Raw genomic sequence first — 19,833 nt, forward strand, 5'->3', positions numbered from 1 at the left:
GGCCCTTCTGTTTCATTGCATTAAGTATATCATGCCATTCTCTTCTGGCCTGTAGGGTTTCTGTTGAGAAGTCTGATGTTAGCCTGATTGGTTTTCCTTTATAGGTGACCTTTTTCTCTCTAGCTGCCTTTAAAACTCTTTCCTTGTCCTTGATCCTTGCCATTTTAATTATTATGTGTCTTGGTGTTGTCCTCCTTGGATCCTTTCTGTTGGGGGTTCTGTATAATTCCATGGTCTGTTCGATTATTTCCTCCCCCAGTTTGGGGAAGTTTTCAGCAATTATTTCTTCAAAGACACTTTCTATCCCTTTTCCTCTTTCTTCCTCTTCTGGTATCCCTATAATACGAATGTTTTTCCTTTTGTATTGGTCACATATTTCTCTTAGTGTTGTTTCATTCCTGGAGATCCTTTTATCTCTCTCTCTGTCAGCTTCTATACGTTCCTGTTCTCTGGCTTCTATTCCTTCAATGGCCTCTTGCATCTTATCCATTCTGCTTATAAATCCTTCCAGGGATTGTTTCACTTCTGTGATCTCTTTCCTGACATCTGTGATCTCCTTCCGGACTTCATCCCACTGCTCTTGCATTTTTCTCTGCATCTCATCCCACTGCTCTTGCATTTTTCTCTGCATCTCATCCCATTGCTCTTGCATTTTTTTCTGCATCTCTGTCAGCATGTTCATGATTTTTATTTTGAATTCTTTTTCAGGAGGACTAGTTAGGTCTGTCTCCTTCTCAGGTGTTGTCTCTGTGATCTTTGTCTGCCTGTAGTTTTGCCTTTTCATGGTGATAGAGATAGTTTGCAGAGCTGGTACAAGTGACCGCTGGAAGAGCTTCCCTTCTTGTTGGTTTGTAGCCTTTTTCTGGGAGAATAGCGACCTCTAGTGGCTTGTGCTGGACAGCTGTGCGCAGACAGGGCTTCTGCTTCCTGCCCAGTTGCTTTGGGGTTTATCTCCGCTGTTGCTGTGGGCTTGGCCTGGCTGGGGCTGTTCCTCCAAAATGGTGGAGCCCCGTTGGAGGGGGAGCAGCCAGGAGACTATTTATCTCCGTAAGGGGCCTCTGTGCTCCCTGCTGCCCAGGGGGTTAGAGTGCCCAGAGATCCCCAGATTTCCTGCTTCTGGTCTAAGTGACCTGTCCTGCCCCTTTAAGATTTCCAAAAAGCACTCTCCAAACCAAAACAACAACAGCAACAATGAGAGAGGGAACAGAAAGAAAGAGAAAAAAAAAAAAGGAAAAAAAAGGAAAAAACAAGCGATTGTTTTTTTTTTTTTTTTTTTTTTTGTCCTCAGGTGCCGGTCCCAGGCACCCGCTCACTGGTCCTGCTGCCCTGTCTCCCTAGCACCAGGGTCCCTGTCCTTTCAAGGCTTCCAAAAAGCACCCACCCACCGGTCCCGCAGGGAAGGAACGCTCAATATTCTTTGTCCTCAGGCACTGGTCCCACGCACCCGCTCACCAGTCCCGCCGCCCTGCCTCCCTAGCACCGGGGTCCCTGTCCCTTCAAGGCTTCCAAAAAGCACTCGGCAAAAAGAGAGAAAAAAAAGGGGAAAAACGCGCGATTTCTTCCGTCCTCAGGTGCTGGTCTCAGGCACCCACCCACCGGTCCCACAGGGAAAAATGCGGGATATTCTTTGTCCTCAGGTGCCGGTCCCAGGCACCCGCTCACCAGTCCCGCCGCCCTGCCTCCCTAGCACCGGGGTCCCTGTCCCTTTTAGGCTTCCAAAAAGCACTCGCAGAAAAGAGAAAAAAAAAGGGGAAAAACGCGCGATTTCCTCTGTCCTCAAGTGCCGGTCTCAGGCACCCGCCCCCCGGTCCCGCAGGGAAAAACGGGGGATATTCTTTGTCCTCAGGCGCCGGTCCCAGCCACCCGCTCACCAGTCCCGCCACCGTGCCTCCCTAGCACTGGGGTCCCCGTCCCTTCAAGGCTTCCAAAAAGCGCTCGCCCAAAAGAGAAAAAAAAAAAAAGGGGAAAAACGCGCGACCTCCTCCGTCCTCAGGCACCGGTCTCAGGCACCCGCCCTCAGGTCTCGCAGGGAGAAACGCGGGATATTCTTTGTCCTCCGGCGCTGTTCCCAGGCACCTCCTCACCGGTCCCGCCACCCTGCCTCCCCAGCAACGGGGGCCCGTCCCTCTAAGGCTTCCAAAAAGTGCTCGCCAAAAAAAAAAACCGCTCAGGTTTCTCTCCACCCGCCGGGAGCCGGGGGGAGGGGCGCTCGGGTCCCGCCGGGCTGGGGCTTGTATCTTACCCCCTTCACAAGGCGCTGGGTTCTTGCAGGTGTGGATGTGGTCTGGATGTTGTCCTGTGTCCTGTGGTCTCTATTTTAGGAAGATTTTTCTTTGTTATATTTTCATAGCTCTATGTGTTTTTGGGAGGAGATTTCCACTGCTCTACTCACGCCGCCATCTTGGCTCCGCCCTCCTAGGTTGCCTTTTTATTCCTTTGATGGTGTCCTTTGCTGTACAGAGCTTTTTAGTTTGATATAGTCCCACTTGTTCATTTTTTATTTTGTTTCCCTTGCCTGAGGAGACATGTCCAGAAAAAAACGACTGACACTTATGTTCAAGAGGCTTTTATCTGTGTTTTCTTCTAAGGGTTTTATGGTTTCATGTATTACATTTAGTTCTTTAATCCATTTTGAGTTTATTTTTGTGTATGGAGTTAGACAGTAATCCAGTTTCATTCTCTTGATGTAGCTGTCCAGTTTTTCCAACTCCTTATTGAAGAGACTTTTTCCCATTGTGTATTCATGCTCCTTTGTTATATATTAACTGACCATATATGGGTGTGTTTATATTGGGGCTCTCTGTTCTGTTCCATTGAGCTTTGGGTCTGTTCTTGTGCCAGTACCATACTATTTTGATTACTGTAGCTTTATAGTATAACTTGAAGTCAGGAAGCATAATACCCCCAGCTTTGTTCTTCTTTCTCAGGATTGCTTTGGTAATTGGGGTCTTTTATGTTTCCTTATCAATTTTAGGATTATTTACTTTAGTTCATTGAAATATCCCATTGGTATACACTAGGGATTGCATTGAATCTGTAAATTGCTTTGGGCAGGATGGCCATTTTGACAGTATTAATTCTTCCAATCCATGAACATGGGATAGAGTTCTGCTTTCTTGTGTCTTCTTTACTTTCTCTCATGAGTGTCTTATACAAGACTTTTACCTCCTTGGTTAGGTTTATTTCTAGGTATTTATTCTTTTCAATGCAATTATAAATGGAATTGTTTCCCTGATTGCTCTTTCTGTGAGTTCATCATTAGTATATAGGAAAGCAACCAGTTTGTGTGTATTAATTTTGTATTCTGCAACTTTGCTGAATCCAGTTATTAGTTCTAACAGTTTTTTTGGTGGAATCTTTAGGGTTTTTTATGTATGGTATCATTCCTTCTGCAAACAGTGACAATTTTACTTCTTCCCTACCAATTTGGATGCCTTTTACCTCTGGGTCTTGTCTGATTGCCATGGTTAGGACCTCCAGTATTATGTTGATTGAAAGTGCTGAGAGTGGGCATCCTTGTCTTGTTCCTGATAATTGAGGAAAAGCTTTTAGCTTTTCACCATTGAGTATGATGTTAGCTGTGGGTTTGTCATATATGGCCTTTATTATTTTGAGGTAAGTACTCTCTATGCCCATTTTGTTGAGAGTTTTTGTCATCAATGGACATTGAATTGTATCAGATGCTTTTTCATTGGTTTCTGACCTTCCTAAAGTGATGTATCGCATTGATTGATTTATAAATATTGTCTCCTTCTTGCATCCCTGGAATAAATCCCACTTGGTTGTAATGGATGATCCTTTTGATGTATTTTTGAATTCAGTTGGGTAATATTTTGTTGAAGATTTTTGCAGCTATTTTCATCAGGGGTATTGGTCTATAATTTTCTTTTATTGTGGTATCTTTGGTTTTGTGTTGGAGTGATGCTGGCCTCATAGAATGAGTTTGGAAGTATTTCCTCTTGTTTTTTGGTATACCTTATGAAGGATGGGTATTAGCTCTTCTTTAAATGCTAGAATTCAGCTCTGAAGCCTTCTGGTATTGGACTTTTGTTTTTTGAGAGTTTTTTGATTACCAATTCAATTTGGTTATTATATATACCTTTTTTTTCTTTCATGAAGTGTCTGCTCATGTTTTTGCTATTTTTCTAATGATTTTGCTTTTTTCCCTTTTTTCAATTTTAATGAGTTCTTTATATATTAGGGATATTAGGTAGCCACCTATAATTTTATAACATTTTTTCTATATATATTGATAACCTTAATTTTTCCTCCCCTCAGAACATTTATTTTTAATACCATATTTAGTGCTAAATGTCCTTTTTTTGCCTAACAGTTTAGAATTTCTTAGCATATAATGGACCACTGTGAAATAAAGACCAGCTGAAGTTTTATTTCTGCAGTGTACAGATCCAAGCAGAGAATACTTGAAGGACTATCTTTTGATTTTGGCCACAAGGTTTATTGCAGTGCCTCTGTGAGGAGAAATGGTGTTTTTTTTCCTTTTCTTATGCCTATTGCAAACACTTGAGAACATTAAATGATTGTCTTAGGGATTTCTCAGGAAGAATCCTAATAATCTATTGGAAACTCAGTACCAAAATCCTGTACTTTTTCAGATAGGACTCTGGTTAGGTCATTATTATATGTTCAGAGGCTTGGAAAATTCTTCATACTTTTGAAATTCTACTCACTTCGAATTCTAGGCCTTATAGTTTGTTGGTGTGTTGGTGGTGTTCAGTCAGTGCTATGAAAGCTTATGTCCAAATGAGTTTTACCTTTCTTTCTCTGAAGTTTTAGAAGCAGAGCAGTACATAAAAGCACACTGGGAAAAAAGTGTTTGCCAGGTATTTCTTGGCTTTCAGACATGATAGGGGCAGTTGAAATTGATCCTCTGAATATAAAGGCAGTACCTCTTCAGCTAATCATTTGTAGTTTTCTCCTTTCAGGAAGATGCCTGGTACATTTTAATGACTTGAGATCCAACTAATGCTCAGAAATGGCCACCAAATCCCTGCATTCATTTATCAATACTAAGAAACTGTTTTTTTGTACAGTGGTAATCAAAAGTATTTTCAAGAAGGAGAATGACTCAAATAATTAGTGAAAAATATCTAAATTCTTGCAAACTTCTTTTGTTGTCCTTTTGGATGATCTACCTATTTGAAGGGTTTCGTAAGAGAAAAATGTCATGTCTGTGTGAATCTCCTGGGACACCTGTGCGAACAACAGGGCTGGTTTTCGTGTACTGTCTTTATCAGCAGCGTAGGTGAGTCTCCCATAGTACATTTGCCACTCTTCTTGAGGTAGGGTTTGTTTTCTTCTTATGGCTGAATACTATTGCATTGTGTATATGTACCACATGTTCTTTATCCATTCATCTACTGATGGACACTTAGGCTGCTTCCATTTCTTGACTATTGTAAATAGTGCTGTGATAACATCGGGGTGCATATGTCATTTTGAATCTGTGATCTTGTTTTTTTCAGGTAAATTCCTAGGAGTGGAATTCCTGGGTCAAGTGGTATTTCTATTTTTGGTTTTTTGAGGAAGTTCCATACTGCTTTCCACAATGGGTGAACTAATTTACATTCCCACCCACAGTGTAGGAGGGTTCCCCTTTCTCCACATCCTCACCATCATTTGTTGTTCCTTGTCTTTTTTTATGTTGGCCATCCTAACTGGTGTGAGGTGATATCTCATTGTGGCTTTAATTTGCATTTCCCTGATAATTAGCGATGTGGAGCATCTTTTCCTATGCTTGCTGGCCATCTGAATTTCTTCTTTGGATAAGTGTCTGTTCATATCTGCTGCCCATTTTTTAATAGGGCTATTTGCTTTTTGGGTGTTGAGGCATGTGCATTCTTTATATATTTTGGATGTTAACCCCTTGTCAGATATGTCATTTACAAATATATTCTCCCATACTGTAGGATGCCTTTTTGTTCTGCTGATGGTGTCCTTTGCTGTACAGAAGCTTTTTAGTTTGATGTAGTCCCATTTGTTCATTTTTGCTTTTGCTTCACTTACCTGCGGAGATGTTCAGGAAAAAATTGCTCATGTTTATATTCAAGAGATTTTCACCTATGTTTTCTTCTATGAGTTTTTGGTCTCTTATATTCAGGTCTTTGATCCATTTTGATTTTACTTTTGTGTATGGAGTTAGACAATAATCCTGTTTCATTCTCTTACATGTAGCTGTCCAATTTTGCCAACACCAGTTGTTGAAGTGGCTGTCATTTCCCCATTTTATGTCCATGGCTCCTTTATCATATATTAATTGGCCATATGTGTGTGTGGATTTATATCTGGACTCTCTGTTCTGTGCATTGATCTCTAGGGCTATTCTTATGCCATTACCAAATTGTTTTGGTTACTGTGGCTTTGTAGTAGAGTTTGAAGTTGGGGAGCATACATAATCCACTGAGCTTTTTTCTTCTTTCTCAGCATTTCTTTGGCTATTTGGGGTCTTTTGTGGTACCATATGAATTTTAGAACTATTTGTTCTAGTCCATTGAAGAATGCTGTTGGTATTTTGACAGGGATTGCACTGAATCTGTAGATTGCTTTAGGCACGATGACCATTTTGACAATATTAATTCTTCTTATCCACAAGCACGGGGTATATTTCCATTTATTGGTGTCTTCTTTAATTTCTCTCCTCAGTGTCTTGTAGTTTTCAGGGTATAGACCTTTCACCTTCTTGGCTAGGTTTATTCCTAGATATTTTATTCCCTTTGATGCCATTGTAAATGGAATTGTTTTCCTGATTGCTCTTTCTGCTAGTTCTTTGTTAGTATACAGGAATGCAGCAGATTTCTGTGTACTGATTTTGTATCCTGCATCTTTGCTGGAATCAGTTATTTGTTCTAGTAGTTTTGGGGTGGATTCTTTAGGGTTTTCTATGTACAATACTCTATCCTCTTCCTTGATGTTTGCCATTTTAATTATTATATGTCTTGGTGTTTTCTTCCTAGTGTCCCTTGTGTTGGGAGATCTCTGCTCTTTCATGACCCAAGAGACTATTTCCTTCCCCATATTGGGGAAGTTTTCAGCAATTATTTCCTCAAAGACACTTTCTATCCCTTTTTCTCTCTCTTCTTCTTTTGGTGCCCCTATAATGCGAATATTGTTTTGTTTATATTATTCACATAGCTCTCATAATACTCTTTTTCCTAGGGATTGTTTTCTTTCTGTGTCTCTGCATCTTTGTACTCCCTCTGGCGGGCCTGGTGCAATGGTAGGGGCAGCAGGTGTGCGAACTGGTGCCAGATCGGAGAAAGGAGCAGCAGGCTGCTTATTGTAGTGGGGGCCCTTGGTGCTGCATTGCTGGCCTTGGGAAATGGAGTGCCTGAAGCTTCTCAATGTCTCTAACCTGCTGGGGTGAGTGTGCCAGAACAATTTTTTCCACATGTCCTTTCTTCTGAGCAGTAAGCTTTGTGTAATCTTTGCTTCTTTATCACCCCTCTCGCTGTTGGGAAGTCTTTCAAAGTGCCTGCCTTTCTTTTGTCCTGGAGTGGCTGGTTGTGGGAACCTGTTCTCCACAAATAGCTGGAATCTTAGTCTCTCTGAGTATTCCCTGTCTTTGCTTTCCAACCCCTCTAATCTCCAGAGCACCATGTAATGTGGGTTCACCCTCCTGGAGCAGATCTTCAGGGGTGGATGTTTAGAAGTACTGGGCTTCTGCTCCATTTCCACCCCGTTTCTCTTCCTTCCTTCTGTGAGCTGGGTGGGGGAGGGCTTGGTCTGCTGGATTGCAGCTTTACTACTTTACCCTTTTCCATGAGGTCTTCTCTTTTCCCCAGATGTAGGCAGTCTGTCGTGGTCTCCTTTTGGGTTGCTCTTTCAGGATTAGTTGTAATTGCTGTATTTTTGTGTTACATGTAGTTTTGGGAGGAGGTTCTGCCTCACTTCTCATGTTGCCATATTGTTTAATCCTTGTCATTTATTTTATAGTTGAAGTTTCCTTTTCTGTTTAAGAAGTAAAATCTTTCTCCTTATTCTTTGTGAGAGAAACTTACCTATTCAGTTTTCCATTTTCAGAGGCTTTTTTTTGACCTGAACTCAGATGTATAAGAGAAGAAGGAAAACATGTCATAAAAGATCCTGATGTTTTCAAGAATTTTCATAAGCAGAAAAGTTCATGTTTCTTTTCTTCCTGACCACCTAGTATTACTTTTTCTATTCTGAGTCTTTATATCTTCCCCAACATACACTGTGTGCAGAGACTCATAGAACTTTTTTTCAAGGTGTCTTTCATTAATCCCATTTATAAATTCACTTTTCTTATTTTGTAACTTCCTCCTTTTCCAGACTTCTTTTTGTCATCTGTGTGGTTGCATCATGTGATAGGTGGTGTATTGATAGGATATACAGATAATAATTAGGACATGTTATCTTGATATGTATTGTATTTATCATACAATGTTGAATATTGAAATAGGTTAGCCATATATATTGATATCTAGTGATAACACCATTTCTAATTGGCATGTGAATATATAATTATAGAATGTAGTAGTTGCCTCCCTAATATCTATCCGTAAATGTTGTAGTCCAGTCACCTCCAAATTCCTTTAATGCCTTATTATTTATCTGTCATTTTGACATCTCAATTTATATGATGATATAACCTGCTGTGAGGCACAGATTTCTTAGTTACAGAATCTGAAATCTTAGCTGCTATTTGCTTCTCCCTGAAAATAGAGATTTGAGCTGACAGAAAGCACTAATGCTCTTCCTTCAGAAACCATATAGGGAATTAGGCAGCTGCTGTCCTTGGTGATGAAATTATTTCATATGAGTTCATAAGGAAAACAACTAGTTAAAAAAGCAGGATAATCTTGAGTATATTGTTTGTGGCTACTGTTGGGTATCTTCACAGACCTATTTGAACTAGAAAAATACAGACTTCAGTATCTTAATGTCTTGAGTTCCTGACTGCCAGGCAGAGGAAATGTTTAACTATTTTAATCATGTTTCTGTATCTCAGAAAGAAAGCCCTTATGAGAGGAAATGACAACGTCCTAACCACAAAGTTATCTCTTATCAGCTATAGTCTCAGTCGATAATGATTTGTCAAACTTGGACATGTGTAAAATGCAAGGGCTGTGTTATTTACTTTGGAAAAGGAAAAATTAGATGAAGCTGATAATGATGGAGTCATGGCTTTTGTTAGGAGACAGAAACCATTAGGGACAGTCATTGTTAACTGAGGAAAGTGTCTTTGGACCCCTCCCTCTGCCCCAGCTAAAACCTTAACCTGTTTGAATAATTCTTTGCAACTGGAGGGGAGAGAGAGGTGGAGGAAGGGAAGAAGAATGCAGGCAACTTTGACAGAGATTTAACATTTTAAGTGGAAAGCAAAATGTGGACCTTAAAACAGACCTATTTACGTGAGTCAGGAAAAACTGCTTTGTGTTCTCTTCTCATTTATTTAGAGTCTTGAAAGTTCATTTCTTATCCTTCCAAATGTGTAGCATTCCTTCACGTACAGGGTTTGCTACTCTCCTCCTTTCCCCTTTCGGTAGATGTGAGTGATTCTTTTTCATTAGTGGAGGCAGAGAAAACACATCTAGCTCAAAGCAACATGAGTCAGTGCATGCCTTACATACCTTTGTCTTCACAGCACTCCTCTCTGTTCCTCACAGTGTTCCTAGTTCCTCACAGAAGGGAGCATGGAGGAAAAATGATAGTAGGCTGTTTTGTGGGGGTGGTAAAGTTTGTAAACTGAAGCCCCATTTTGCTCTTTCTTTTCTGTGGATTTCTGTGTACCACCTTCAAAGCAGGTGGTCATGTGCTTAGGAGGACTTAATCAGATAATGGTTGCAGAGATTAAAAAATAGCAAAGATAGTATTTCCAGGTCGGGGCACTTGAAACAGTCTGAGCAGAGTATGATATCCATGTCAGACAGCCTCATAGAAAATAGGTTTGGTTGTAAATATTTGGTGGAGATGACAGGGAAGGCCTTTTTCTCCACTCTAAATGATCTATTTTTTAGTTGGTGCAAATAAACCAATCTTCTTAGCCGATTAGTAAGGGGCCCATTATTTATCACAGACTTCTAGGGAAACTGTCCCCTAATGTGGATGTTCATTCTGTAAGGATGGGTCTGACATGTCCAAGGGACAATGCTCTGTCTGAGGAATGGCAAAAGGCAGTTTCCTTTTGGATCTATGGCTTGAATCAAAGCAAAATAAAATAAATAAACTGAATGAAGAACATATAAAAAAAGTTGTGTTGAATTTATTTTTCCAAATTAGGGAAGAAAATTCCCTTAGATTTTTTGCACATAAATATTTATAATAATCAATTCTAAATAAAAGAAGTTTCATTTCCTATCAGATGAAAGTTTTTAAACACATTTTCCATATGCATGTATTAATTTTTATGAATACTGTTGTAAAAGTAATTAATCTTTTGAGATTGTGTTTCACTTAGCTGGTGTTTTCACTAGTAGATTGTGGTTTTCTGGAAAAATAAAATAAATTTCCTTCAAATCTCCACTTGGCAATCAAAGAGGAGACACTGCAGAGATGTTTTAATTTTGTGGTCATTTCAAGTAAGAGTGCCTTAAATGACCACCTGTTGCCTCTTTTTGTATTAGATGAAAATAAGTATCCATTTGAACTCTTCAAGTTCCATTTTTACGTGCTTTTGTATCTTACTTTTTCTTTAACTACATGGTGCCCATCAATCTATAAAATGTTCTCTCAGTAGTTTGGCAGTGCTCACTCACTATTCTAAAGGCTTTTTTTTTTTAAGTTTAACTACGCTTGGCCATTGTGTATGATCTCGAGCACCTTACTATCAATGTTTTGATTCCTTACAGAGTATATAGCACTATAAGGTTCTTAAACATAGAGATTTAATCTCTGCCCTCATGTATGCAAAACAAATGAATAGAATAGTCCATAAACTTGAACAAGTAAATAAGGAGATGTGATGATTTTAAAGGGAAAAGAAAGTAGATATTGTGCTGTTGAATTGTAGAATGAATAGATTTCATTAGGAAAAGCATCTTGGTGAAGAAGCTATGCCCCAAAAGAAGAAATAAGACTTACTTTCCAAAATAAGGGAAAGTGACTTTGTAATCACAAATCAGCTCAACTCAATTTAGATGTGTCTGCTGCTTATATTATGATGAATCGTAGAATTGCCAGTTGTTACAGTAAAAACTTCATCTTGGTCTTTATTGTTATTATTTCTTTATGTAATTTTGTCTTTTCTTTTTTGCTTTATTTTGTTTTGTTCAATGTTTACTTTCACTATCTCCTTTTATTCTTGTTAAATCCTGTGGGTCAACTGGTAGTTTCCTTTTTTGGTTGAAGAAATTGGGGCCAAAGTAAATTGTGTCTTACTCATTGTCAGGTCACATAACAAAATCAGTTTGAGCACTGTGACTATAATCCAGCTGTTACCTGATGTTTTTTGTTTTACCTTCATTTTGATGCCTAGGTTTAAGTTGTATGCATTATTCATATTATAGTTTTATGATATTACTTCTAGGTTTGGTTTTCCCATCCATTATCTTATTTTTTTACATGATCTCCCCTCTCTTTGTAGGTGGTCTCTATTTTGATTGCATGCTGATTTAAGTGTTCACTAATTCTTATGCTCCCTTCAGAAGTTAGCTGGCAGGCCATTTAATTCATCCTGCGGGCAAGTTTTGTTTTGACCACTGAAACTTAGTTTTTATATATAGATTACCATGTGTCTAAGAAGACAAAGTTATCGAAGTCATGTTCCCATTTTCTTCTTTTTCCTTAGAAACACCATGCACAAAATGTATCTCTGAAGGCTTCTATCCATCCTTTTGTTCTGTGTCCCAGCCTTGGTGATATCTTCAGTTTATTAATCCCATAGCTGAAATACCAAAACAACCAAAACATGCTTTGTTTGTTTATTTTGTGTTTCTTAGAAGCTAGAGTTGGTGTGTATCTCCCCTCCGCTCCCCCTCCAGCCCCCAGTTCTGGAGTAAAAATCAATGTAGACTCTTAATAGCTTTGTTTGAATATTTTGTGAAAATCGTTGTTGTTTTGCAGGTACCTGGGGCCCAAGATTTGGTGGATTTCTCTCCTGTTTATCGATGTCTACACATATATTCTGTCCTGGTGAGTTATTGTCCGGCTCTGCCTGATAAATATGTATACTAAATTCAGAATTCCACTTTCTCATTTTTGATAGTTTTTCTGTTGATTATTAAGAGTACGGAAAGAGAAACTATTACTTGAGGAGTATTATTTACAAGAAATAATCCTTTTCTTCTTGAATCTTTTATCTATGTTTGCCATGTAATATGCTATTGCTAATAACATTAATTTCTATCATCCATCAACAAATTATGAGATTATACCTGGAAATAGTCAAACACACACTCAGATTTCTGTTCTTAATTAAATAATGTTGTGACTTAAATAACAATAGCCTTTTTTACACACAAAAATAACTTTTGTAAGAACTGTTTACTTCTATTCCTGATGACAATTATTTTGTCATGCAAAGCACGGAGAGAGAAGAACCTCTCTGGAGAGAAAATAGTGTAGGTGTTAATAGTATTCTAAGAAATGGCCCTTTCTCCATGTTGGTAATATACCTATATGCAGACATACAGATACAAAGTCAATCAAAAAAATTAAACTACAAAGCTAAATTATCATCAAAGACAAATTGAGGAGAGAAGTCCATTTTTGAAATTTGTTATAGCAAAGTTCAATGAAGCTTCTGTCACGTTATTTTTAATGTATATGAGTATGTCTTATTGCCCAGTCATTTATCCATTTTTTTTCTTCATATGTTCAATGTAGTGCCACTTAGTCATTACTTTACACAATTTGGGACACTGATCTGTGTACTTACGGCCTGAAGTGTTTTGTGGTGATCTCGGTTAAACTGGGAAGAGATCTGGTAGCTTCCATTCCTCTCCTGTCATTCCTCTTCCCTCTTCTCCTTTTTCTTGGACTTGTGTGTAAGTTTCTATACCTACAAATAGAATTTTTGGGTCATAACGTATATGTATAATACTTAATTTCACTAATTTTTGGGTCATAACGTATATGTATAATACCTAATTTCACTAATTTCTAATATCTGCTAACCTAACAGACATTGAATGGTATTACTTTAATTTTCATTTCTGTGGATACTGGTAACATTGTGCTTCTCTTTATAAATTTACTAATCATTTAAGATTTTTCTTCTCTAAACTGCCTACTTTTAACCTTTGTTCAATTTTGTGTTGGATTTCTTGTTTTTGTTCTTTCCTTTCTGCTACAAAAGGAAATTTCAGAAATTCCTTATATAGTGTAGATATTGATAGTTTAGGATATTGCAAATGTCATTTTTCTAGTTTTCTGACAGACTCTAAACTATGTATTATCTTTCATGAATAGAACTCTTTAATTTTGATGTAATTAAGCCTATCAATTTTAACCTTATGGTTTGTACTTTTTGAGTTAAAAAAAAAAATCCTTCTCTGTTCCAAGGTCATGGAACCTTCCTCTTATTTACCTTTTGATCTTGATCTGTCCTGGGTTCCCCATTTTATATAGTGTAAGGGAGGCATCCAACTTAAATTTTTTCTATATGATGAATTCAGTTTTACCAATCTCATGTACTACATAATCTGTATATCACTCAGTGATTCCTGGTAATACTTCTGGCATATACTAAATATCCATATTTATGACTCTTGTTTGTCAACTCTAGTTTGTTTTTGTAATATATCTGTATATATGATGAGAGAAATCTCTTCACATTTCTCTTTTAAAATTGCCTTCTCTATTTATAGACATTTATTTTTCCATATATATTTTAGAATCAGTTTGAGTTTATTAAATCCTTTTAGAATGTTGGAATTGATTGGGAATTTTGGGAATTATTGACAACTTTATAATGCTAAGTCATTCCATTCATGGAAGAGTAAGATCTGTTTTTAAATTATTAAATTGAGCTTTTTTTCTATGTTAACATTCTTGAGCATTCTTTGTTAGGTTAATAGCAAAATACTTAGAGTTTTTGTTGCTATTTTGTACTTAATTTTCTAATTAGTTATTGCTTATACTGAGCATGCTATTGATTTTTGTTAAGTTGATCTTGCATATGGCCATCTTGCTCAACTCTTGTTATTATAGTTTGCTATTTGGTTTATGATAGGTGTTCTGTGTAGTCGATCATAATGTCTGTGGACATTAACTTTTGTTTTTCTTTCTATTTCCATATCTCATTGTTTTTTAATGTTTCATTGCACTACCCAGAGTCACCATTACTTTGTTGTTCAGTAAGGTGATAGTGGGCATTTTTGTCTGATTTCTGATCTCAAAGAGAGTGTTCCTAAAGGTTCTCCATTAATTGATGTTTGCAATAGATATATAGTAAATATTCTTTGTATTGTTATTCCTAGACTCCTGATAATTTTTTATAAAACATAAGTGAGTGCTGAATTTTATTTGTTTCCCCAATTTATTTATATAATCCTGTGGTTTTTATCCTTTAGTTGAATGTGGTGTATTTTTCCTTTAGCTCATGAATGTGGTGAATTTTATTGATAGATTTTTCTGATATTAAACTGTCCTTGCATTCTTTAGGTAAATCCAGCTTGTTGAGGATTTCTATTACTGCTTTTTAAAAAAATTTCCTGTAGAATTTAACTCCTTTGATTTATTTTTGTATTATTTTTTTATTCCTTTTTTATGTTTATATGCATGGTTATTTTACAAGACCTATCATTTTCTTTTATTTTTTTGTATGGTATTTAGATGGTTTGTAAGTCAATGTTATTTTATCCTCATTAAAATGGTTGAATATCCTTCCCTTTTCTCTGTTTCGTGGAATGATTTATATAAGATAGGAGTTATTTGTTCCTTGAAAGTTGAGTAGAAATCACAAATGCTGTAACATGCATTTTTCCTTTGCCACATTCTTCCTCCTTTCTCCTTTGTTACTTTGCTTCCATGCTCCATGATTTGGTTTAGTCTCGTCAGTGGTATGTATGATTATGGGACTTCACAGTTATGTTTAAGCCAAATGACCATAGAAAAATAACCATATTCACTCAATCAAGTTTAAGGTTTACTGTATGCATTATAATTGCAAAATCAAGTGAGTTTTTCCTTTCAAATAGTCTAAAGTCTATGAAAGTTGTTTGTTTAGTTTGATGTTACATCATCAGTAACAACAACAGTACTTGACATATAGTTAGATGTTCAGTAAATATTAATGTCATGAATAAATAAGTGGTGGCCAAGGATTGTCGTAAATTTGTTTGAACATAGTGCTGAAACCTTATTATTCACTTAGTCAGTAAATACTTAATAAATTTCTCTTCTGCATGAAATGGATTTAGAGAAGTCATATATAGTCAACCAGAAAGGAAATTACAATCTTGGAATGACTGTAATAGGACAGTAGTGTATCTCATCACTTGTGCATATGCTAGTTTTTTAAGCTTTATTAAGATTTGATGATAAAGAAAATGTAATAGATATTCCTCAACTGAGAATTCTATAGTGATTCATAAGAGTACTAAGGTAACATATTTGCACACTTACTAGATGTGTGGTGTTAAGCAAGTCATGTAAGCCAATGATTACCTACGTAGTGCAGTTACATATATTGTACAAATGGTGCCTTTACCAGTCTCTGGCACATAATTGGCATTTAATAAGTGGCAGTTAATGTGGCAAGAGTTATATATCTCTGATAGTGATTATTGACACATTATTTGTATTTTTAAAAGTATATGACATACAGATATGCAGACAGAGGTTCCAGTCTCTGTCATAAACATACAAAGTTAATCTTTTATTTAAAATCTGCACATTCTTAAATATATAAAGACTATATTATGTAGTCTTAAATTGTGAGGACTAAACATGAGGGTGTTAAGCTGCCCACTTAAAAATAAATTCTACCACTGTAATTCTACCCACTACAGTTCTGTAATGTTGAAATATTTGGTATTCATGAATTTTCTATAACAATTTGATAAGGCATTGTTGGTATGGCAGAAAGAGTCTTCCTCCCCTATTCATAATGTTTCCTAAGTTTGAAAAGGTACAGCTCGTGGTAAAAACGGAGCTCTTTTTTTTTCTGAAATACATGTTTATTGTTTAGACATTGCTGTTCCAGACCTCTATGGACTTTAAATAAGAACTTTGCTAAAGACAGGGCCAGAGTATGTAAAACTTCTAGGGCTGACTCTTTTTAAAGCTTCTGGTGGGCTGTAGTTTGTCACTTCTCTGTATTTGTTTCCCCATTCTCAAATCACTAGTTTGTATTACTGGATGGTGAAAGGTAGCTCCTCAGAATATCAATGACAGAGATATGTAAAAATGGACTGTTACTTATAAAGATTTGTAACATAAATATTTTCTTTTTTACTGATGTAGTTAATATTACCGTTAAGCTTTAAGAAAAGATTTGGGAGAAGAGAAATGAGGACTAAGGAGAAAATCAACCATTCCTACACATTCCAATGCATTTCTCTACTCTCTTCATTCTCTCATCAACCCAATGTATTTATTATCTTCTGTTCAAGCCACTACCCTCACTGTAGTGATAGTATTTTATTGATCATACCAATCTGACATAAAAGTTATTTCCTTAAAATTCTTCAGTTGGTCACCTGTGGAGTAAGATGTAGAAGTATAGAAGAAAATGAAGCATAGAGAAGTAGAGAAGGTTTTCCATGTCCTGTCTGCCATATTTCCTGCTGCTTACCATCTTGCTTTAATGATACGGAAATGCTTCCAGCTCTTCAAATGCATCATGCTGATTCACACTTCTCATCCTTTCCTCAGGTAGTCCTTCTGCTTGAATTACTAGTCTCATTTCTTTTTATTTTAATGATTCATACTTGTTCCATATTGTTTCCTCCAGCAAATTTTCCAGTAGACCTCCTTCCCCTTTGCACTATTATAGGACCCAGTGTGTATTTATATTATTGCTTGCTGTATCATATTATCACATTCTAAATATGTATTATTTTCTCTTAATAGACTATAAGCTCTTTTAGGGCAGGTATCATGATTTATTCATCTTTTTTAGCTCTAGTACTTAGCACTTAGTATAAGTATATAATACTCAATAAATGCTGTGTCTGATTTTTGAAAGATAACATTTGGCCTGCAAATGAATCCAGCACTCAAGTCTTAAGCCCTGTTGTACCATAGCAGGACTGGGACTTATTCGAGGAAAAACAGTTCTATTGGTGTCCAACGGAAGGATCATAACAGAAATAACAAAAAGTTCTAATATTTTGTCATTTACAATAGTGTTTATCTGAACTTTTGGCCTGGAGGATAACAAGGCACACTTTGAATAAACATGGCAATATTTATTATTTTTAGTGAAACCGACCTTCCATTCACCCCCCTTTTATGGCTGTGCTGCTTATAAATTCCCAAAGGATTATTTGAAAAATCCTACTTATATCTGCCAGCCTTATCAGTAGGGCAGGAGTTCATGTATTGTAACAGGAGGTCAGATTTCGGTCATGGTCTTATAGATGGGGCCAAGCACCTGTAAATTCTTCCTTTGGTGACTAAAGTGAAGTACAATATCAAACAGGCAGTGAGACTTTTCTAGGAAGTGCTGAACTTTGGCAGGAAGGGCAAACTTTGGCAGGAGGAGGGGAGGGAAGAAAGTGAGCCAGGGTCAGATACTGGTTAACTGAGACTTGGTCCTTGATGTAGTAATGCAATGGAAGTGTGCGGGGCAAAGTTAGGTATACTTTATAGAACTGTTTTAAAGGACTTATGCTGTTTAAATCTTCACATACCATTTAAAGATGGGTTGGTAAAGGGTAGGATATAAAACATCATCTTAAAGTCATTAAAGAAAATTTTTCAAGAAGGGAGAAAGAACAAACTAAAAGTAACAACTAGAAAGGAAACGATGAATAATAAAAATTTGAGATTCTTATACCTAGTATAGTAATAGCTAAAAAGGTGGATGGACTATCTGTCTAATGGAGACAGAAACCAGTTTATCTTTTTTTTTTTTTTTAATTTTCACCATGTTTTATTGACATGCTACAGGGTATATGCATATCTACAATTGTTATAGAGTATATGCATATCTACTTGCTGGACTGCTTTTCATAAGAATTGGACAAATTTACATTCACATTCCCACCAACAATCTTTAACACCTGAGAAACCAGTCTATCTTGCAGAGTTTTTGAAAATTCTATCAACAGTGATGTCTGCCATGGGCTCCAAGGTCTGAAACCAGCTCAGTTTGGACAAAGGTCTTTGTGTACTTGAAGCTCTTCTGTATACAGCAACATCTTCCTGACTCCTCCAGATCTACTGCTCATTCCCCCTTCTCTCACTGAACACTCCACAACCAACAGCTTGGGTGTCATTAAGAGACTAGGGGAGTAAAGCTGTAAATACAATCATACCCCTACTTTATAGGTCTTATTTATGATCTTATCTTCTTCTGGTATCTTGGTCTCCAATGATTCACATCATCTGCTCCTCAAAATTGTTTTTAAATTCCTAGATTAAAAAATGTTGAGAAATCTACACCTTTGGTTTATGTATTTTTCTGCATATGCGTTGTAATAAAAAGTTTACCTTGAAGACTTCTGACATCTTGGGTCCAGGGATAGCAGTTGTAGCAATATATAGATGTTTTGTAGTAAGCAGCAATCCGTCAGTATTACATGAATCATAAGAGCCTCAGTTTTACCTAATTCTCGTTCAGTCACTTTAAAGAAGACTGTAAAGCAGCCTGAGATACAAGGGAATGCAGAATGTCATTGTGCACTGAATTCATTGGTACAAAGGCTCCAAGTACAGCTCTTTTAAACTTTCGTGGGCAAGGAGCCTGTGAGAATTTGGTGAAAGCTGTGACCCTTTCCCCAGATAGGATGCATTTATGTACATGCATGTGTAGTTTGCTTAGAATTTCAGAGGCTTCCCCAACCTGAATCTTACCCGCAGACCTAGAAAGAATCTAAAGGGAACTATAGACTGAGTTAGATTTCAGGTATCTACTGACTACAGACCTGTGCCCCCTAATAGATTACCCCAATTCCATTTGAGTATAGTCTTTTTTAAGCCTCTTAAGGCCTCCCTCCCTACCACCTCGTCTTTTTCTTAGATTTGAAAGCCTTGTTAAAATCTAAATTTAAAAGCGTATTTCAAAGTGGCCTTATTTCTGTGTCATAAATCTTAATTCCCTGAGCAGCCATTATGCATGGCAAGCTGGTGACCTGTTTTCCTGATAAGAATAAGTTAGCCTTAGCACCCAAAGTAATAGTTTGTCCCCTTTGAAGGACTCAGAGCAGAGATTTAGAATTCTAACTGTAGTTAGTAATCCATCTCCCTGAACTTAAGTAATTGTGTTAAATTTCGAAATATTTTACTTCTTACTTGTTTTTAATAGTATTTCTCTTTAAATTCTGGCCTATAATCAGGAGAGGTGAATTAGCCTCAGAGCTAAAATTTAGCACCATCTCTTTACAATCCTTCATGATCATTGCTGGGGTAGGGGATAGGATGGGGTGAGGTGGGGTGGGCAGAAATCATCCTGGGACATGAGTCTCCTTTTCTGATTGAGGATTTCTGCTGGTCTGGTCTGCACTGGCCGCTGGCGGAAACTGCAGAACCCATGGTCGTGTAAGGACAGATGATGGCAGGGAAGGATTTGGAGAGCGGGAAAGGAACAGATAGAAGCAGTTCCAAGTGACCTGTTTCCTGAGGTGTTAAGGGAAGTACTTAATGAAATTACTTGAAGAACTTTTGTTGTAGTTGATTATTAAAGCACTTAGGAAATAAGTGCTTGAAAAGTCTGAGACACTACTGGAGTTTTCAATGAAAGAAAAA

At 37.2% G+C, this 19,833-nt stretch overlaps 1 protein-coding gene across 5 annotated transcripts in view; it reads left to right on the plus strand.

Moving 5' to 3' along the window:
- Positions 1-19,833, plus strand: part of EXOC6B (exocyst complex component 6B) — a 640,335-nt gene that overhangs the window by 280,096 nt on the left and 340,406 nt on the right. For all 5 annotated transcript variants that reach the window (XM_037027188.2, XM_073211565.1, XM_037027190.2 and 2 more), the window contains one exon: positions 12,043-12,111. In XM_037027188.2, the coding sequence (XP_036883083.1) occupies positions 12,043-12,111 (69 nt within the window). The remainder of the gene's footprint in view (positions 1-12,042; positions 12,112-19,833) is intronic.

This window comes from Manis javanica, chromosome 1 (genome assembly GCF_040802235.1).
Source record: "Manis javanica isolate MJ-LG chromosome 1, MJ_LKY, whole genome shotgun sequence".
Lineage (NCBI taxonomy): Eukaryota > Metazoa > Chordata > Mammalia > Pholidota > Manidae > Manis > Manis javanica.